Raw genomic sequence first — 13,570 nt, forward strand, 5'->3', positions numbered from 1 at the left:
AGAACACCCCTACAATCATGAGAAGAACATGCAAAATTCCACTTGAAATCTGCACGCATAAACATATAAAAAAAGTGATCTCTGGTCACTATGTGCTTGTTTGCTCACTGTGCATGGTGACCATCAAGCCTCAACCCGCACATCCCCAAATGGACATGGGCCTATTTGTTTCCCTGAACTGGTTACCCCAGTAAAAGGGTGACAGCCTTCTAAAGGAGTCATCCTCCAGGCAAACATGGGGTGGGTGTATGTCCTCACCAGCATCCCAGCAATTATGGCATATTGTAAGGGAAGGGAAAGATCCGTTTCATAGCAGCAGCAGTAACGTTACACTCTGTACAAGTACACGCTTTTGTGTACCCACAAGGAGGGATGCAACATATCAGGCCTGGTGGCTGAACAACAGCCCCGGGGCATCCTTTGCTTCACCACCCTTTTAGATAGGGATTGCAACACTGCGTATCTCTAATCTACCCCCCCCACCCCCGAGCAGATACACATATCCTTCTCCATGCCGGTTACAGCAGACACCCCAACACTATCTGAACCCATGCTGGTTACAGCAGACACTCCAACACTAACTGAACCCAGGCCACAAAGACTACAATCAGGAACTGACCAGGGGTCAGAGTTCAACACTGATTACTAGAGTTGAAAATCAGAGATCATGCCACCTTTTTCTGTCATTTACTATGCATATTTGTATCCATCTACTACATTTTTATTTACTTCAAATGCCTTATGTATCATAAGTAACATTTCTTTGCTCCATTTTCTACAACTTCACTACTGTATTTACACACAATTTTGACTAATATTTTTTCTACACAGTATTTTTATACTATTTTATACTTCTGTTTCATCTTTCACTGTTTTGTCTAACAAATAGGCTTCATCTTGCCATGATCTTTCCAGAAATGTAGAAACATTTCTGCTTTAAACACTCCTTATCAAGCTGCATTTTAATGACTTGCTAAATGCCACCTTTAGACCACTGTAATGGGAAAAATATATATGTATACAGTTTCACAACTTGCTATTCTATTCCTGCTACGTAGCTAGACTAGCCTTGTTTCTAACTTTCGTCTCTTATACATCGCTTTTTCACAGCATAAATAAATACTGCACTCTGCAAAAATCCACTTTCCTATCCTAAGACCTTTATCTTTTCTTTTGGCTTGACCTATTAAAATAGTTCAAATCCCCCAACAACAGTTTGTCTTGTGTCATCAGATAAGGTCTGTTGCTCCTCTGCTACATTTACTGCGTCATACATATCAAAAATCTTAATCCTTTTTCTTCTTAGACAATCCAAACATATCATTATTTTTTGAACATCTTTAAAATCTAACTCTTGAATATCACTTCCTTCTTTAATAAAGAAAGCTAGCCCAGAGCATTTCTCTCTACCTTGAGACCACATTATCATTCATTTTCAAAATATGCTTCTCTTTTTAATCTATAACATTCTTCCACATACCTAATATCTTGCATACAAATCATGCCTGCTTTTGTATTTCTACACCAATCTGTACAAGCAGTTGTACAATTTCAGCTTTTCATAATATTTACACTTCATGCCACACTCCAGGCCTTTGTCACCCTGCTCATATATGTATATGTATGCACTGTCTGTATTGTATACATACATATAAACAATCAAAATGCGTACCTCACTGTGGTTGACTGCATTTAATTTATTAACCACTCATTCAGTAAAATTATATTTTTCTATTTCTTGATATCCATATTCTTGTTCTTCACTTTTTCCTATAACTTTATGTAAAACTATGTTTATATTCTCATGTTTTACTGCAGAAGATACCGATCTTTGCCATTTTCTTCTTCACCTTCTTATTGATCTTTCTACGACCTGCACAATTTCTACTACTTTACTGTCATCTTCACCTTACTCCTACATCTCTTCGTCACTTGCACCTCCCTTTATCCTTTTTCTCTGAACAGTCACATGAAAAGTATGCTGGTGAATCACAGACCGTCCCTTTCACGGTTGCCACTCATACGGTCTCATTCTTTACAAGATGAATATCTTCTAACACATTGACTCGGATGGGACCCTAGTCACTACAAACATACTAATACTGTGACTGGCCTGAATTTGTGATTACCCATCTGTCTCCCACAGATGATATTTAAAAAGCTAAATCTCTAACACATTTGGAAAAAGCATAATTTTGTCACTATGTCTATCTACCACTCTCATGTCCCTAAACAATTGTTATTAAAATGTTTTTGTTAGCTACCCTGCATCTCGCAATATTCCATGAACGAGTTTTTAATTAGTTCATGACTCAAAGGCTTGTTACTTAAGAAAATAAACGGCAGGATTCAATAAAGCCTACACTGAGTGCACATGATATGTATTCAGTAAAATTCTTGTCTCATTTTTTGTGCTTTCTAGTCACTCAGAAAGATTACATTACGTGTACATGTAATCTACACTTTGTGGTCACTTGTATGACTCCCTGTCAATATTTAAAGCTGCACGAATATCAGTAGGAAAACTAAAATTAGGAGGAAGAAATTGTGAGTTATGTCTGTTGTCGTTTGTTCACTCAGAACAGTGTATGTTTAGTGCATGCTTTATTGAATCTAACCCATACGCTTTTCCCTTTATGTTTAGGGTTAGACTATATACAGTATAATCACTCTAAAGCTTAGAATTTTAAGTAAACTCCCATTTATTTACTAGACTTGACAAAATGTTATCTGATTCAAAAGTAAAATCATTCACTCACTTCCAATGTGTAGCAAAGCTTTTATATAATTATTCTCAACTTTGAACAGTAGCCTTAACTTCTTCCAGACAAAAGGCATTTTTTCTAAGGAAACAAAATCTGAGTTAAATAGTATGTGGTGCATACTGGCCCCTTTGCATCCAGTGGTTAGCCAGTTGAATATATGCTATTTTGAGTTCTTCCTCATTTATATACTATAGCGGATATAAAAAAGTTTACATACCTTTGTTAAGATGTCAGGTTTTTGTGATATAAAAAATGAGACCACAATAAATCATTTCAAAACTTTTCCCACCTTTAATGTGACCTATAACCTGTGCAATTCAATTGAAAAACAAACAAATCTGTTATGGGAAAAATATAAAAAATAAAAAACGTACGATAAGCTGGTTGCATAAGTGTGCACAGCCTTAAACTAATACTTTGTTGAAGCACCTTTTGATTTAATTACAACATTCAGTCTTCTAGGGTAGGAGTCTATCAGCATGGCACATGCTGGCTTTGCAATATTTGCCCACTCTTCCTTGTAAAAGTGCTCTAAATCTGTCAGATTGTGAGGGCATCTCTTGTGTACAGCCCACTTCAGGTCACCCCACAGATTTTCTGTTGGATTTAGGTATGGGCTCTGGCTGAGCCATTCCAAAACTTTAATTTCCTTCTGGTGAAGTCATTCTTTTGTTGATTTGGATGTATGCTTTGGGTCATTGTTGTGTTGAAGGAGTGAAATTCCTCTTCATCTTCAGCTTTCTAGCAGACACCTGAAGGTTTTGGGCCAAAAGTGACTGGTATTTCGAACTGTTCATAATTCCCTCCACCTTGACTAAAGCCCCAGTTCCAGCAGAAGAAAAGCAATCCCAAAGCATGATACAGCCACCACCATGCTTCACCGTGAGGATGGTGTTCTTTTGATGATGTGAAGTGTTGTTTTTGTGCCAAACGTACCTTTTGGAATTGTGGCCAGAAAGTTCAACTTTGGTCTCATCAGACCATGACGCATTTTTGATTTGGGAGACAAAGTAATATTTTGCAAATTTTAGCTGGGGCTGGATGTTTTTCTGTGTAAGAAAAGGCTTCCGTCTTGCAACCCTACCCCATAGTCCAGACATATGGAGAATACGGGAGATTGTTGTCACATGTAGTACACAACCAATACTTGCCAGAAATTCCTGCAGCTCCTTCAGTGTTGCTGTAGGTCTCTTGGCAGCCTCCTTGATCAGTTTTCATCCTGTCTTTTCATCAATTTTGGAAGGATGTCCAGATCTTTGCAATGTCACTGTCGTCCCAATATTTTCTCCACTTTTTGATGACGGTCTTCACTGTGTTCCATGGTATAGCCAATGCTGTGGAAATTTTTTTGTACCCTTCTTCTGACTGATACCTTTCAACAATGAGATCCTTTTGACGCTTTGTAAGCTCTCTGCGAACCATGGCTTTTGCTGTAGCAGGCAACTGAGTAAATGCCAGGCAACTGAGTAAATGCCAGGAAAATCCTACTAGGGCAGCTGAACTTTATTTGGGGTTAATCATAGTCTCTAATTGCTTGCTGGTGTGTACCCATGAAGTCTGAATGCTGTAATTAAAGCAAAGGTGTTTCAACAAAGTATTAGTTTAAGTGTGTGCACACTTATGCAACCAGCTTATTGTACATTTTTTATTTTTTATAATTTTTCCCCTAACAGATTTGTTTTTCAATTGAATTGTACAGGTTATAGGTCACATTAAAGGTGGGAAAAGTTTTGAAATTATTTATTGTGATCTCACTTTTTTGATATCACAAAGACCTGGCATCTTAACAGGGGTGTGTAAACTTTTTATATCCACTGTACTTATGTTCAGTAGTCAACGTACCTTTACTGGCAACTTCCCTAGAACTCACAGACTCTTTTGGATCCTAAATTTTGCCTGCAGTTGTCATAGTTATGCAGTTCCATGTTAATGTGGAGCTTCTGCCTGAGAATCCAAGACTCTGTGACACTTCATTAGAGCTCTGCCTGGACTTCACAGATTCACTAAAAATCAACAACATGCACACTCTTTCAACATTCCAACCATCTCTTTCCACCTTTTTTATTTATTTATTTTTTAATTTGGTAGCATTCCACACTTTTATCTCTTCTCAGAGACACATCGCCACTTTCTTAAATACTATACCACACATTTTACTAAGTGCTCAAGCTAAAAGATGAGGAAAATGTCCCTGGTGTTTTGACAAAATTAAACCTAATCTATAAAGACTCCTGCTTTCTCATGAAAATGGGTCACAGTCCTACTGGGATTCATCATCAACCCCCATTTTCTACATGGGGTTGGGGTGCCATATCTGGGACTGACACAGCTGATAAAACTAACGGCACTTGCGTATTATCGCAACCAGATTTTAGCGATAATACCACTTGCTTCCAGATATCGACATCTAACCGTTCGTGGTTTATAACTGTCATATAGTGCATTTCCTTTAACAATACAGTTTTTTTCTGGGAGTGTTTTCAATAAAATGTAAAAAAAAAAACATGCTGTTATTCCTTTATGCACTTACTGCCAGCAGCATGTAACTTATTGAAAGTCCGCCCGCTGAACATTCCTTTTTTTTCGTGGCAGCAAATGCTGATGAATAACGGTCATAATTGCATTTGGGTTTCAGGTATCACAGCTTTCCTGAGACTCATACAACACAGTATTTTGCTTAGTTTAAGATGCATTTCTAGGATTAAAACACACAGATGGACGCCTCCTCACCATTTGGAGTCCTACTGAATCGAAAACATGTATTGTAACACATACTTTGACAAGAAAGAGAGAAAAAAGGACTGTTTTTGAGAGAAGGTGGTTTTAAGAAGGGTTATGAAGAACAGCGTGAAAAGTTACTGTTGCTGTGGCTGCAAGCACTGTTAATGCACAAATGAGATAGCCTCACACATGCGGGTAGTAAAGTGCACACAGCCACAGCGACACGCTGACTTTCTCCATTGTTCTTGACAACCTGTCTTAAAACAACCTTAAATGTGAAGGAAAAGACATTTGCTGACATTTGTACAACAAAAACAGTCAGATTTCGATATCGGGAAGCAAGTGGTATTATCGCTAAAATCTGGTTGCAATAATACGTAAGTACCAAACTAACTAATATGCAATACCAGCACAATACAGGCTGCAGGACACTGTCTTACATTGGGTCATGCTTTGATTGAATAGCTGACTTACTACCACACAGCCCTAATTTGAATACTCTGCCTTGTCCTCTCTTAGCCTTCCTGTTCTGCCTTCCCCTTTTTTCCTTCCTCCAATATCTTCCAAAGTTATCGTATATGCTAAGCATTAAATCCTGCAGAACATTTTCATGTTATTTAGTCTCTGTTCTAGCCTTGTAAATTTTATTAAGCTTTATTGTAAATTCTGCACTGCCATGTCCAGCACTCTGCATTCTCAGCTGTGTGGTCCTAGTCTAAGTCTGCAAATGTTGGTTAACCAATGAAGGAATTAAATCAATCAAATGATAAATAAATTGAAGTTTTTCACCCCAGAGTTGTCCATTTAAACAGACACAAAACAGACAAACCTGAACTTTCAGGCATGGCACTGAGCAAGCTGTTCACAGTAATAAAAGCTTTTATGGTTTGTTCTATAGGCTCTGGCTACTTCCGGCTGCCAACAGCAGTACAGAACTTCCGCAAATTAAGTCGAATTCCCGTAATGAGACTTCAAACCCCAACAACATGTGTGAAAGATGCAAAGTATGATGACGGGATCTTCAGATTACCTGCAAGCAAATGATATGAATACCAATTGCTGAAGGAGGGAAGCTGAGGCTTCCCAAAACTGCGGTTTCTACTTAACTTCATTGTAAAGATAATGTAGAAAAAATGGATACTTAACCCATTTCAACTAACCTATTTTCAAATGATGGCAGGTGCCCCTCCAAATATACTCAACAGCCCTCATCAGTATACTCACTGGGTGTATACAACATTGCTTTTACTAACATTTCTAGGGATAATAAATTACTGGCAATGGTTACTTTTGCAATATAAAAACAGGTATTGGTGCAGGGAAATATCATTTTCCCACCAGGGAGAACACTCCATGTCTATTCTTAGACGTTAACTGCATGTGCTACACTTTTAAAGCCAAATCTAAATAAAAATGTGAACAGTTCATGGAGATTAAATACAAATAAGACACTTTATAAGGGTAAAATTATGGTAAGATGCAATTTCTCTGCCACATCCTCTCCCCTTCATCATGCCACATACCACATTCTGTTCTTACCTGGTAACTTCGGCAAACTGGGTTAAAAGCATTTGTGCCACAAGCAAAAAGAGTTCGGCCATTCCTAGGAACAAGAACCTTGATATAATTGTAGCATTCATCCTGTACAATGGAAGGAAAAATAAATCAGGGTCAGAAACACTCACAAGATACAAAACAATTTACGTCGAGTCAACAGTGATGATCATGGATGCAATATATAGTATAAAAAAAAAATACTGAAAGAAAGGTGCACAAGACCTGCAGATAATGTGCTATATCATCTGCATACAGAAAACTTCCAAAAGTACATCCCTGAAACTCTAGCTACAAATAATAAACGGGTTGCAATACTAGGGTGGGGAGCAGCTCGACAGCTGTGTTATGTATCTGTGAACATAGTGTGCATACACATATATATATATATATATATATATATATATATATATATATATATATACATATACATACATATACATATGTGTATATATATATATATATATATATATATATATATATATATATATATATATATATATATATACACACACATAATTTATTCATATAGAAACACATACACATATGCATGTATGGCTCCACTCTATTCAAAGAGCACATTAGTCAAATCGGACAACGCAGTGTGCATTTTCATCATTTAACATTTGGGCTTTGAAACAGGTAAGACAGTGGAAAACTGGGTTAAAGGGAATTTTCCACATTATTTTGTAATCTCTGCACTAATACATATATCGTTGTGGGAGTATGGGGAAACACCATCCCCCATGTAGGAAGTGCTGGGAGCATCCTCGCACAAAAAAGTAAAAAAATAAAAATCACTTAAAAATAAACATTATGCCAGTTCTGAAATGCATTTGCTCAGTTCAGTTTGTTTTTAAATTAATATGGGAGCAACAAAAATATACTCCACAAAAGGTCCATTTATTTATTTATTTATTTATTTATTTATTTTACATTTGTTGACCGGGCTAGTCTAACTGGATATATGTCCATTTTCAGTAGAGGCCCGAGGAGAAAAGCTCCGAGACAATAACAAGGACAGAAACAAAGAAACATTTATACAAATAATCCGCAAAAAAAAATAGCAATTTACAAAAAAAAAATTGTATAGTCCCCAAGGAAAAAAGTTAAATACGAGAATAATTACATGAGTAAACAATTGATTGCCAACAAAAAATAATTTTTTTTTTTTTTTTTTATTACAGCCAAAAAAAGAAAAAAAGTTCTAGTTCAGTTTCAGTAAGCAAAAAAATACAAAAAGTCATAATGGGGAGATGAAGTATTTAAACTTGCCATATAAAGAAGGTAGAGGAGTTTCAGCAAAAGAAATCAAGTTTGAGAGTTAGAGTTAGAAAGATCACTTGGCCTACATATGTACAGTATGCACATTATCATATTTTTATATGTATATATATATATATATATATATATATATATATATATATATATATATATATATATATATATATATAAATATATATATATATATATATATATATATATATACATACATACATACATACACACACACACATACACACATACAGACATATATATATATATATATATATATACACACATGGCAGCTCATATGTTTACTGAACTGATGTTTTGCCGAGTTCATCTTCATTTGGGTCAGCACCTCTTTTGGTCACCACTAAACTGCAACAAATTACCAACTAACCAAACACCAACTAATCACTCCAACCCAACACGGCTCCCAACCTTTCCATAGTCCTATCACTCCCCTTCTCTCCTCCTTAGACACAATAAATCTTGCCAGTAACTCTGGAAAAACAGTATCAACAGTTCTACTAGATCTGTCCAAGGCATTCAATACCATCTCCCACATCCATCTCTTGAACCATCTTTCTAACCATAATCTCTCCCAGAATACCTTATCCTGGTTCTCAAGCTACCTCTCTGACAGGTCTCAAGCTGTGAAATGGGGGAAAGGCACCTCAACCTTCCTTCCTACCCCCACTGGGGTACCCTAGGGATCCATACTTGGTCCAATGCTATTCAACATCTTTATTAATGATTTTCACAAAGCCATACCCAACACCAAAATTGTACAATATGCAGATGATTCAACTTTAGTCTGCTGCGCCTCTAACCTCTCAGAGCTTAAAACAGTGACCCAAACTGCTTTCTCCATCACTGAAAACTGGATGCTCCAAAACCACCTCTCGCTAAATACCAACAAATCCAAAATACTATTATTCTCTCCCTCAAAAGCTTCCCCTCTTGATAAAAACTCGTTCCAAATTATTAGCCAAAACAACTCTACTATAGAGGTTGTTCCCTTCACTAAACTACTTGGGGTTACTAATGATGAACACCTAAACTTCGACACTCACATCCAGCAAAACATTAAGAAAACCCATATAAAACTTGGTATGCTATACAGAAACATCCAGTTTCTCTCTCCTTCCACCAGACAAACTCTCGCCACTACCTATCTACTCCCCTCACTAATGTATGGCACTCCTCTACTAACAAACTTATCTGTCTCTCTCTCCTCCAGATTGGTAGTCTGTTATAATAAGATTTCTAAATTTGCAACCAAAAGCCAAATTCTCCTCCCATCATTGTACTGCCCTTCATTTGTTAAATTGGCTTGAACTCTCCAACCATCTAGACCATCTCCAAATTACTACAGCCCACAGACTAATTTTTCAACCTACTAAGTGCCCAGCACTAACCAACATCCTTCAACCTTACACCACTCAGAGAACTCTAAGATCTACTCACCAAAACCAAATCAGTGTCCGCAAACCCAATCGTCCTGCAGGTCAGCTTCTGTTATCCTTTTCCTTAGCTAAAAAATGGAATTCTCTTCTTTCCTCTCTAAGGACGTGTGAAAACTTTAAAAACTTTAAAACTCAGCTACATTCCTACCTTTCCTCTAACAGGAAATGCAACTGCACTCTCCCCACCTAACTTAATAATCAATCCACCCCTTAAACTCCTAACTCTGAGTACAAGCTAACCTAACATAAATGTACATATAGTAAATAACATAATTGTGCGTATTATAAATAACCCATCCCTCCTTTTTTTTCTCTCTCTTTTCCTTCTGTGTCTTTATTTTCCCTCTCAATTAAGTTACCACTGCCATCCTAAATATTTAGATACTCTGTAACCAAAGAATTTATTCCTGTTCTCCAGCATGAAATGAAATTGTAATTGTGTCTTCTTTACTATGATTGTATATGTAACTAAACTATGTAATGCGGAGCTTTTCTCCCCGGGCCTCCACTGAAAATGGGCTCCCTGAGCCCAGTGGACCTCTCCAGTCATCAAACTGGAAATAAATAAATCAGGTTATTGCTGCTTCTGTGTCCATGCTATAGGCCCATCCCAAAGTTTTGAAGAGTCAAGTTTCAGTGGCAAAGGTTCAATACTGTAAACGTTAACATGGATTGCTGGCATTTACAAACATGTACATATGCAACCTGGCATTTTTGCAGTAATAAGAATAGCCTCTGGAGGCAGATTTTCAGTTTTAAGTAAATGTTTACATACAAGAAAAATACAAAGTGTGAGTAACATAAAATGGATCATTAATGCACTTTTAGAATGTTTCCCAAAGATCTGTTGTGTGTGGCATCTCTTTTGCTAACACAGTTTCAGTGTTATTGAATGCACAAGGCTTTTTTCAGAGCTGGTGAACAAACAAAGAGCACTTAAAAGGAAACTGTCATTTCCCTTCAAGACTCAACCATCCTACAAGCAGGGATAAATCAACTTGCTCCCTTTATCAAGACAACAGCTCTGAAAACTTTTTCAACCTTAGGGACAGCTTCCAAACTGTCTTCATTGCTTCCTTGCTCTATATTCTATACCCAGAGATCAGGAATCTGATTCCTCCAAGGCACAGTGGCCATGATTTGGGTCAAGAAGCACCTGCTTCTCATTTGTTGGCACTCTCTGGTTTGCCTACCTGCTATGTATTGCTCAGAAACTCTGCAGCTTGCTTCATTGACACACAAGCTGGTGATGGCAACCACAAATGGTATACAAACACCACATATCACACCACTACAATCATTCCCAGGTTCAGCAGTCACATGACCTCCCCACCCCAGTGGAGAAAGATTGGCTGCACTGTTGGATCCAGTGTAAACCTGAAACAATCTATCCACACAAAGTGACTGCAGTCCTGGATGATGTTTTTTTAAATTAAAAGGCTGGAGTGTCAATGCTCATCTAAACAGCTTTGGTTTGCAATCTTTGTGCTTTTAAGGCAAAACATTTCTCTCTCTCTCTCTCTATCTGTAGACACATATATATATATATATATATATAAACACACACACACACACACACACAAACACACACACTTTCCCACATGCTTTTGGGAGACGATGTATTGTTTTGCAAATTTTAGCTGGGCCTGGGTGTTTTTATATGTAAGAAAAGGCTTCCATACCAGAGAATACGGGAGATTGTTGTCGCATGTTGTACACAACCAGTACTTACCAGAAATTCCTGCTGCTCCTTCAGTGTTGCTGTAGGTCTCCTGGAAGCCTCCTTGATCAGTTTTCATCTTGTCTTTTCATCAGTTTTGGAAGGATGTCCAGTTCTTTGCAACGTTACTGTTGTCCCACATTTTGTCCACCTTTTGATGACGGTCTTCACTGTGTTCCATGGTATATCCAATAATGTAGACATTTTTTTGTACCCTTCTCCTGACTGATACCTTTCAACAGTGAGATCCCTTTGATGCTTTGTAAGTTCTCTGCGAACCATGGCTTTTGCTGTAGCAGGTAACTGAGTAAATGTCAGGAAAATCCTACTAGGACAGCTGAACTTTATTTGGGGTTGATCAGAGTCTCTTTAACTGATGGCAGGTGTGTAGAAAAGAAGATTGAATGCTGTAATTAAATCAAAAGGTGCTTCAACAAAGTATTAGTTTAAGGGTGTGCACACTTATGCAACCAGCTTACTGTATGTTTTTTTATTTTTTATATTTTTTCCCTAACAGATTTGCTTGTTTTTCAAATGAAGTGTAGAGGTTATAGGTCACATTAAAGGTGGGAAAAGTTTTGAAATGATTTATTATGGTTTTATTTTTTTATATCACAAAAACCTGGCATTTTAACAGGGGTATGTAAACTTTTTATATCCACTGTATATAGATATCGGAATAACATACTCAATTTTCTTAGTTTTTTACATGTATACAAATAACAGATGAGATGCTCATCTCTAGTTGTTGTCTGCGATATGATTTCACTTATGCCTACTCAGAGTCATGGTATGCCATGAGAATTGCTTTGAAAAGTTCAAAACCATTAGTATTGGCTCGAAATACAGTGCATCTTTTAGCAGCCCGAAGGCTTCTTCTGTTTCAGCTGCCTACTTAATCTTCAAAAAAGACTTACCCTTGGTGAAATCAATCAGGGGGAAAGCAGCAGTAGAAAAATAAGAAACACATTTATGATTAGCAGCTAGGCCAGGCTTAAAATATCCTTAACTTGTTTCTTAGTGGCTTTATGGGTTGCTGTTGCACTGCTTCAATCTTCTCAGCTTGTAGGTTCATTATCCCACAACTTATTACATAGCCCAAAGAGCTGACTCCTGCTATTTCTAACTTGGATCATTGGTCATCTGTGCTTGACACAGGGAATCTAAATTGGCTTAAACTTTACAGAAGTATATTTATCTTTTGAAACTACATCATCATTATCAAGGTGAGCTTCTGCATATCTGGAACAAGGTTGATGGATTTTGTCTGTCATCCTATGGAATGTCTCAGGTGCTCCACAGAGACCCAAAGGCAAGACCCTTAATGGAAGAACCCATATGGCGTAGACAATGCCATTTTCCTTCACTTCTGGGGCTACTGGAATCTGCAAACAGCCTTTGTTTGGTTCCAAAGTAGACAGAATGCCAGCACTGCCCTGTTCATTCATCTACATCATGTGAATATAAATCAGATTTTATCTGATCTTACTGTAAAACCTTATGGGCTCAGCAACCTTGGGTACAATGGGGCTATTTTCACTCATTTCTAGATCCTTCTATGTCCCCAAATTTGAGCATATATTCTATATGTCTTTTTTTACCTGGTTTGCATTGAAATGGGGTATTTTGTATGATTTGAAATACACTTTCTCATTAGGCACCATTTCTGTGCTGTGCTGGATTAAACTGATCCTGCCAGGCAACTCAAATGTTATTCCCCAAGTACAACCTTATTTACTTTTTATTGTGTGACACTGATTATGTCTCATTTATTTTCCCTTCACAACATTCTGTGGGGCCTTAGTATCTTCCTCAAATATACTAACTACAGAAACTTCAGCTTCTTTTCACTGCTTCAGAATATTTATGTGGTACAGCTGTTCAGTTTTCCTTTTTCTTAGCTGCCCTACCCTATAATTTTCTTCACTTATTTTCCTATAATTTTGAAATGTCCTTGCAAGAGAGCTCTTGTTTTCATCACTGCATACCAGCAGAACCTCTTTATCTCCTAGTTTGAATTCTCGGAACATTTTTTGTTAAAAGCTCTTGGTTGTGTTTCCTGAGCTCTCACCATT

The 13,570-nt window shown here is 37.3% G+C and overlaps 1 protein-coding gene across 1 annotated transcript in view; it reads right to left on the bottom strand.

Annotated features, from left to right (window-relative positions):
• LOC122809226 (semaphorin-6D-like) overlaps positions 1–13,570 on the bottom strand; it is a 955,253-nt gene that overhangs the window by 166,207 nt on the left and 775,476 nt on the right. Inside the window, exon 8 of the mRNA XM_044080542.1 lies at positions 7,026–7,127. Within this exon, the coding sequence (XP_043936477.1) occupies positions 7,026–7,127 (102 nt within the window). The remainder of the gene's footprint in view (positions 1–7,025; positions 7,128–13,570) is intronic.

The sequence above is a fragment of the Protopterus annectens genome, chromosome 8.part0 (genome assembly GCF_019279795.1).
Source record: "Protopterus annectens isolate FY-2018-M chromosome 8.part0, PAN1.0, whole genome shotgun sequence".
Lineage (NCBI taxonomy): Eukaryota > Metazoa > Chordata > Ceratodontiformes > Protopteridae > Protopterus > Protopterus annectens.